At 43.8% G+C, this 8,925-nt stretch overlaps 1 protein-coding gene across 1 annotated transcript in view; it reads left to right on the plus strand.

Annotated features, from left to right (window-relative positions):
• LOC104079760 (fatty acyl-CoA reductase 1-like) overlaps positions 1-8,925 on the plus strand; it is a gene marked incomplete at its 5' end in the record, with an annotated part of 33,259 nt that overhangs the window by 20,375 nt on the left and 3,959 nt on the right. Inside the window, one exon of the mRNA XM_009581901.1 lies at positions 4,866-5,037. Within this exon, the coding sequence (XP_009580196.1) occupies positions 4,866-5,037 (172 nt within the window). The remainder of the gene's footprint in view (positions 1-4,865; positions 5,038-8,925) is intronic.

Below are 8,925 nucleotides of genomic sequence, written 5' to 3' on the forward strand. Positions count from 1 at the left end.
GAGCTCTTTCTACCACATGCTGTATCCACAGTTTTCCTGAGAGTAGCAGGCTGCAGAAGGGTATTAGGTATAGATTCACAAACAGGAATTAGGATGGAGTACTGAAGAGCAAAATTTTGCCCTTAAAGATGTTGCATGGTTTAAAAAGCAGGTTTGGGAAGGGTTTATCGCATTAGGATGTTATGACTGCACCCATCCAGTTAGAATTCTCAACTCAGTCTTCTACCAACTTCTTTTTGGTAAATAAACACAATTCTGAAATCTTCTTTATGTACATGACAGACTTTCTCAACCCATTGATACTACTTTCTCTGTCTACTCACTATTATTTGGCTTCTAGGCAGCCAGTCTCATGGCATGCACTTCCAACAGGCCTTTCAGAGCCATGATCTTTCTGAAATAAGAGCTACCACTGAGTAGTCCAGCCCCTGCACGGGAGGACTGAACTTCACCCACCAGTTCCCTCCTTCGCAATGGGGCAGCATCTGCTACTCGAGTTGTCGCCTTCTCTTTTTGAAAGCCTGTTTCCAACTGTGTTTAGCTCTGCCAGCCTTTCAGGTTTAAATAGTTGAGGCCAGGTCTCTACCGCCAGTGGTTTTTCAGCTTTTTCAGAATTTTTCCTTTTCCCCAGCATGAAAGAAGCTGTTTGATGCAAACATACAGGAGAGACAGGATCAGCAGAGGGAAAGAGTCTGTTCAAGGAGTCTGGGGAGGCCGGACTGGCACAGGGTCTGTAACTGGTCATCGAGGTGGAGGGTTGTGAGAGCGAGACTGGAAGCTGGTGAGAAACAAGGGTGGGGAATGGGAGTCATCTGGCGTGGGACTGAGCATTTTAGTGCAAATCAAACAGGGGGTTTTGCAGAGGGGAGGACCTGGGCTACCTGGTAAGGAAGACTTACACCAGGACCAGCTGTAGGAAGGACAGGCGAACACAACAAAGTAGGGATTTTTCGGGGGGAAGGGAGGAAAGGACAGAAAGATCAAACAGAGAAGTTGAGACAGGAGTGGGCTGAAGATGCCCTGGGTAGGGAACAGAAGTGACTGAAATGGGGACATTCTGAGTACAAAGGTGATGACCTTGGAAGGAGGGAGGAGAAGGAGAATCTAGAAGAGAATTATTTGAAAAATATACGTCTACTTAAGAGCTTATGCTTAAACATCCATTGCAGACCAGTTTATTCTACCAATCTCCAGATACAGACAAACCTCTAGTGTTAAAAGGGACTTTAACTGATTTCTTCTTTTCTAAATAATGCTATGCCTTGGGGTTTTTTTCTTACTGTCTTCCATTACTGCTGTTATTTTCCCTGCTATTACCAAAATGTGGTCAGACAACTGAGTATTAATCTGAAGAAGCATATTCTGCTTGGCTGCAATGTAAGTCTTGCTGGTCTGACTTTGCGAAGTACATTTTGCAATTTCTACTCAAAACTAAACCTCAAAGCAGGCTTTAAAATGGTGTTCAGCATGGGAGAATTTAATTTCAATTTATCCTTGACAGTCTACCTAGGCAAGACTGGTGTCTGATTCTCCCCCTGCTTAAATCTGCCTTTGAGTTGTAGAATTTGCTGCTGTGGTTTTGTGCTGTGGTCAGAGAGAAAGACCACCCACCCGCTAAGTTGTTTCGGTAGCTCCTAGAGGTGATGTGTTTCTGGTTCAGGGTTCTCTGCCTGCCTGACCAGTCTGTCTGTCTGATTCTTCCTCTCTCTCTCCAAAACAAACTCTTATAGCATAAGAGACTTGCTGCGCTCGCCAAGTTGAACGTTTTCCAGAAATTAGGAGATAGTGCAATTGTGCTGAGTCAGTGCAAGCCAGGGTAAGGGAGGTTCGTAAAGAAAATGCCCATAGCATTAACTGTTCCAAGTTATGCAAAACTGGTGTTTACCTGACTTTCTTACAGTAAGTCTTTCAGGTTGATCTCACTGCCTTTGTATGTGCATTTTAAAACAAAACCGGTTTCATTCCTGACTTTCAGAATTTTTCTTGAGTTTTCAGCAGATATCTCACCTGCTTTTGACATATGTGCTTCTCGCACCGAGTAGTATCACAGCATAATGCTGCAGCTGCTTTACTACAGCTGCGTTTTCCTCTGCAAGCCTTAAGTAACCAAGATCAGGGTGTTGCTGATTTGTGTGAATTTGGTGTATGGCCGATGATCTGAAATGACGAGGGCTGCATTTTCCTCTTACTGATTAGTTCTTTCTTGCTATCCTGACAAAAGACGCCAAAAATGCAAAGAGAAAAGAAAGGCAGTACTATCTTTACCGTGTTTCCAAAGGGAAACCTTCTCAACCAGTTTACAGCTGAAAACTAGATTTGCTGTATATTAACATCAGGATTTGAATAAACAGAGCCATAAACATCTGCTGCAGACAGTATCAAAACTATCTCAATTCCAAAATATCAATGGCTCCCCGTTAAGCTGATAGGCTTCCATTAGGAAGTGACCGAATGAAACTAAACTTAAATATTGATAAGCAGATGAGAGTTTGTAAGTAAACTTGGATTTAAAGTGTCTCTTGGAGAAACTTCCTTACAGGGAGAAGCAGCAGAGTTCATGGGATTGCTCTCCTGTGCATGAGCTACTTGAATGGGCACAAACATACAGCCCTCTCCAAACTGGGAGCAGATATCTCTGTATTTAAGCCGGCGAGGACTTTGTCACAGTATAATCATAGTAAATGGCCATGCTGCTAACCCAGAGGAAAGAAACTCCTCGCGCACTGCTCAGCCAGCCACAAATTCTGCCAAGAGCTGGCCCAGGACAGTGGCTTCCTTCCCAGTAGCCCATCCCAAACTGTTTATCGCCACTCCCCTGCCAGGAGTAAACACCTTTCCAAATCCTCCGTAAAGCCACTCCAGCGAGCCCTTCCTGCCAGGCACAACTACATGGGAAAGTTTAAATAGGAGTTTTTTGCTAATCCTTGCCATTTTGACAGAGCGTGCGTATGTACAGCTCTGCCAGCACAGCTGGGACAGGTGGCAATCAGGGTGCTAAATCTGCCACTGGGAAGAGTAGCTTCTCCTCAGCTGGCAAAGCTGTTGACATATTTATCGGCACCCTGTGTGGATCGCACTCCTGGGGCTGGCAGCACGGCTGATGCTGTGCTTCACCTCCACAAATGCTCTTCTGCAGATGTGTGCGCTCAGCGTGTTCGTGGTATGAAAGCTCTTGGCAGGTGCTCACAGCGTGGAGGCAGCCTCTCCCCTGCCCACCCGGTCCCCTCCCCATTAGATTGCTGTGGGTCCTGTACATGGTGAGCGCAGCTACAACAGTAAATAAACTCTCTGTTTCTTTAAAAAACTAATCTGTGTTCTCACCCGCTGCTGCAGAGCTGGGGCTTGCGGCAGAAACCTGTGGGGTTTAGAGAGAAAAGACAGAAGGAATTTTTTCTTTTAGAAAATTTCACCTCTGATTATATAGCAACAGTTTTGACACTTGCACTTTTAATTTATATCAGTGAGAGAACATGCTGCAAAGGATAAGATTTCCATACTGCAGCCCACAGGATGACCACAAGATAACCATATCATTGCAGCGTGGCTACATGAATAAGGAGGGATGGCACTCAGTTCTAGCTATTCAGATGCAAGATGAGTTTCAGGAGAACTGGTCTTCAGCCATTAAACTTGCAGCGTATGGGACACAAAAATTAACAATGAACTTGCATTAAAACTAAATTGTACTATTTTAAAAGTCTTTGTTGTCTAAACTTAGCAGCTAAGTGGCTAACAAGTCTCCTCTAGTTGCTGTTACTCAGAACGAGTACAGCAAAAATCACTAGCTGAAGTGCAGTAATGAGCTGACTGCAGATACCTGAGAGGACTGTCTGAATATTATGATTGGAATCTGCTTATCTAAGGATGATCTGGATGTTTCTTGTGACTTGTAAATTCTCATCTGATTTTCTATTTGTAACATAAGCTTAGAGAGTAAACTACAATATGAGCACAGATTGATGTCGTAACTCTCAAATTCATTTTTAAAAAAGTAAAATAAGCCCAAATATTCTTCTTTATCGAGCTCACTGGTGCTCAGGAATAGGAGCACCATCTGTTTATCAGTCCCGAGGATGATAGTTTTATATTCAACTACTGCAGTTCTGTTAAGCCTCTGCAATATGTAAATGCCCCAGATGTGCACATCTAGATGCCACTTCTGTGGCACTGTGCCATTGCAAGAGCTCAGAATCAGGCCCAACATATTTTGTGCCTTAACATACAAGAGAATGAAAGATTACTACCCTATCATTAGTTCTCAAGTTAAGAATGCAAGACAATTTGCTGCTTTAGTGCATCCAGAGCTCCTCTGAAAACAGGCTGAGTTATTTGGTGTTGTGGGTCAGATGTGGTTTGAAAGGATATAACGAAGTCTTTCTGGAAGCAGCACCCTATGTGTGTAAGTATTGACACCAGCCCTTTTAAAAATTTCATTAGAAATTAGAAATGTAATTTTTGTTATTATTTGTTAGAAATGTCATTATGTTAACACTTACCAATTTTTTCTACATCTACTGCAGGTGAAAGCAGAACTGCAGTTCCTTGGTTTGAAGCGTTTCAGGCTACAACTGCCTGCTTTTCCTCCATTACGTTTTGGCGTGTTGATAAGGAAGTTTTTGTCTGCCACTATTAAGTCTAGAGTCAGATTGTGTTTCAAAGAGGCAATAGATGGAGTCATCAATTTTAAAGCCAGAAGGGACCGTGAGATGATCTTGTCCAACGCCTGGTTACGTAGTTTGCAGAACTGTAGGTTAAACGTGTTAAGCACTGTAACTTGGGCTTTACTGCAGCATGTTGGTACGGTTGTGCCCAACTCAACTGAAATTAAGTGCCTGATTTTAAGTAAAATGCCTATTCCCTTACAGAGCAGTGTGTCATGTCCACCTTCAAAAGGAACCCGCTGGAGCAGGCCTTCCGAACACCCAACGCTCATTTGACGTCCAACTATTTGATAAACCAGTACTGGATAACCGTCAGTCACAAGGCCCCAGCCATACTCTATGACCTGTACATGAGGCTTACAGGGAGAAAGCCCAGGTAAGAAACCGCATGCCCTGAGCCTCCTGCACACCTGCCACTGTTATGGAGAGCAGATCTCTAACAAGTTCTGAGAACTGGCTGTCTCAGCCTGGAGTCCCTGGTCTTCCCATCTCTAGGCCTTGTCTTGAGGAGATTGCTCAAAAAGAAAAGGAACTGCATGGCCGTAGCTAAACATAGCCTAGGGTTCCCACTCTAATCTTTTAAACTCAGCTTTACACACTTCAGAGGTTCCCAAGCCAGAAGAGAAGGACTGGTACTTACATTGTCCTCTGTATAGCAAGATTTCCACCATTGCAACTTTCTGATGTGATTGCATCTATCTGTCGTGAGTGAAGACTCAAGCTTGCATAAGGACTTGAGACTGGCAAGGTTTAGAACATTCTAATATTTTTTTTCCCATAAATCAGATGCATAATTAGCAGTTGCCAGCACTGGCCCAGCACACTGAAATCTAGGACGTTTCTAAGTATGAATAAATTCTGAATTGTATTTACAAGGACAGTGTACCATTACAATTGGTATTTGAGCTTTGGCAGTGTCATGGCTTGGAGGAGCACAGGCACGCGTGTCCCATGTGGAAGGAATCCAGGTGTAAATAACATAACTCAGACAACATCCTCCTTTACTCCCTGCCACCACAGAGAAGAATTTATTGTGCTATACAGGAGCCATATGCCAATACTGTGTTGATATCAGCCGCTCTGTGCTTCTCTGTTAGTTAGAAAGCTGGCTTCAGCTGTTTGCAGAGAAATCCCTGGCTGGGATTTCTTCATCATTGCCAGGATGAAGATTCAGGCTTCAGTTCTCTACTGTATCCATACTCAACTCATCGTAAGGTGATGAGTTATCATATGGAATAGGTTATCTGGGAGCTGGTTATGGTTTTGCAAGTCTACTGTTTTATTCAGGACCAGCCTATGACCTTCACTAATTTGAATTGCAGGGTAGTTGTAATTCCTCCTGTAGTTATCACACGCAGTACCCCATCTACCAAAGGGTAGGTACAAGAGTCATCTCCTTCAGCTTTAGACTTTTATATACTGCCTCTCCTGAGAAGCTTACTTTAAGTATTAGCTCATTTCACATACATTGCCAGATGTCTAGCAAAACTGCCCTAAATGCCTTACTGTTATTGCTGCACATCCATCCATGACTTAGAAAATAATGTGGTTTATATCATTAGTAGTCTCTTGGGGCAATCTGTCACATCTGAGAATCTGCTCATGCAAGGCTCAGTATGGAAGTAAATAAAGAAATCATTGCTGTAAACAGTTTCCTAGAAGACAAGATGCATTTCTGAAGTGTAGCTAATAAGGCTATCAGTGACAGCTAATACTTGCTTTTTTCCTCTCAGTTCCTACACAGTGGAGAATGAGATTTCCTATAAGAAATCTTTGCCATAGCCTCTCAGAGGCTGCAGAAAAGCATCTAATCGGTTGATGTTTTTCAGTAGACCATTCCTTCATCCAAATCAGTAAATATTTTGAATGTGGTCACAACATTTAAGCTCAATCAGTCAGCATGAACCACAGTTTTCATACCTACCTTTTTAGATGCTTCATTTCTCTTTTTGACCCTTACTTTTAGCTGCTCAGATATGTTGCTTTGAGTAGATCTACAGTCAGAGCTTATTCTGCCCACAGTGACAGGCGGCCTATTTTTCAAAACATAAGTAGGGACACACAGTTAACTCTCCTATCGTTTTTTTTCTGATGGATTACATTAACCCTCAGCACTTTAAAGATATTGATGACTTTTGGGGAGCCAGTTTGAGGGGCAACTTCAGATCTTTGCAATCTAGCCATATACTTTGTTTCCCAAGTTCCTAAAAGGTATTAAAATATTCACAAAGCTTTGCCCCTGTACTGGTTTTGGCTGGATTAGAGTTAATTTTCTTCATAGTAGCTAGTATGGGGCTATGTTTTGGATTTGTGCTGGAAAGAGCGTTGATAATACAGGGATGTTTCAGTTACTGCTGAGCAGTGCTTACACAGAGTCAAGGCCTTTTCTGCTCCTCAGCCCACCCCACCAGTGAGGAGGCTGGGGGTGCAGAGAAAGTTGGGAGGGGACACAGCTGGGACAGCTGACCCCAGCTGACCAAAAAAAGTCATGCTCAGCATATAAAGCTGGGGGAAGAAGAAGGAAGGCAGGGGGGGCATTCGGAGTGATGGTGTTTGTCTTCCCAAGTAACCATTACGCGTGATGGAGCCCTGCTTTCCTGGGAATGGCTGAACACCTGCCTGCCGATGGGAAGGAGTGAATGAATTCCTTATTTTGCTTTGCTTGCGCGTGCAGCTTTTGCTTTACCTATTAAACTGTCTTTATCTCGACCCACGAGTTTTTTCACTTTTACTCTTCTGATTCTCTCCCCCTTCCCACCAGGGGAAAGTGAGCGAGAGGCTGTGTGGGGCTTAGTTGCTGGCTGGGGTTAAACCACAGCAGCCCCATAGTACTTGCCTACACAGGCACAATCAGGAAGATTAATTTGAAGTAATTTTAAAGTAGTTTAGATAAACTACATTCAATCAATGTGCACATAATTATTCAGAATGAAGGTTCCCTTAATCTCATGGTTTGCTTTGCTTCTAAAATGAAAGCCACTTTAATTCTGAGTAGGAGTGCCTATGTAAGGTTTTAGTGCTCTTTCAGTTCGCTTTGGGTAAGCTGCACAGTTCTCTGATGTACTCATTGTGTCTTTTTCTGCTGTGCTTAGTGCTTATCGTTGTGGCAGTCACATCTGCATGGAGAGAGGGCAGCCTGGCACCATTCTTCCCCAGACTGCTGCCTTTTATTTGTCACAGTGACTTTGCTACCCTCTGGGCAGCTCAAAATTTCTCATGAAAACAGCTCTGTTTTCCACAAAAATCAGCCTTTTAATGCTTTCTCTTGCCCTTATCCAGTCTGAGAGAACGTGGTGTTCTCTCAAAATTGACCAAGCACTGTACATCACACTTTAAAACAACTGCCTCCCAGAGGCCTTTTGTACTTATGACCATTGGGACAACTATAAAATAATCCTGCAAGGTAGGACAGCATTACTGTCATCCCCTTTTATATAAAAAAAGAATAATAAAAAAAGACCAAGATGCATGAGAGACCTGAACCTACATTTCCAAGGTCCCTGTTAAGCAGCTGTGCCCCTGAAGCACTTTCATCTTTATCAGTACACTCATGCTCCAGGAAGATGTTCAAACAGTTCCCCACCCCCCCAAAAAACAAAGACTTGGATGATTTTCAAGGTCATCCACCAGGAGTGCATGCTATCAAACCCTTCCTGTATAAGAAGGAAGGACACAAAAACCACTCCAGACTGCCAATATATTATACAGAGAGAGGAAAGGCCTTTAAGAAAAACAATTTTTTTGAGAGAGAGAGCGATCAAAGAAGCCCAAAGACATCAAAGGCACGCCACCAAGCTGAGTGGTGTGGTTGATACTCTAGAGGGAAGCGATGCTGTCCAGAGGGACCTTGACCAGCTGGCCCACTGTGCAAGCCTCATGAAGCTCAACGAGGCCAAGTGTAAGGTCCTGCACTTGGGTCAGGGTAATCCCAAACATGGATGCAGGCTGGGCAATGAGTGGATTGAGAGCAGCCCTGCGGTGAAGGACTTGGGGGTATTGGTGGGTGAAAAACTTAATATGAGCTGGCAATGTGCGCTCACAGCCCAGAAAGCCAACCATATCCTGGGCTGCATCAAAAGAAGCGTGGCCAGCAGGTCAAGGGAGGTGATTCTCGCCCTCAACTCTGCTCTGGTGAGACCCAGCGTGGAATACTGTGTTCAGCTCTGGGGGCCCCCAGCATAAGAAAGACATGGACCTGTTGGATCGGGTCCAGAGGAGGGCCATGAAGATGATCAGAGGGCTGGAGCACCTCTCCTCTGCAGAC

Source organism: Fulmarus glacialis, unplaced genomic scaffold (assembly GCF_000690835.1).
Source record: "Fulmarus glacialis isolate BGI_N327 unplaced genomic scaffold, ASM69083v1 scaffold7407, whole genome shotgun sequence".
In the NCBI taxonomy this organism is placed as follows: domain Eukaryota; kingdom Metazoa; phylum Chordata; class Aves; order Procellariiformes; family Procellariidae; genus Fulmarus; species Fulmarus glacialis.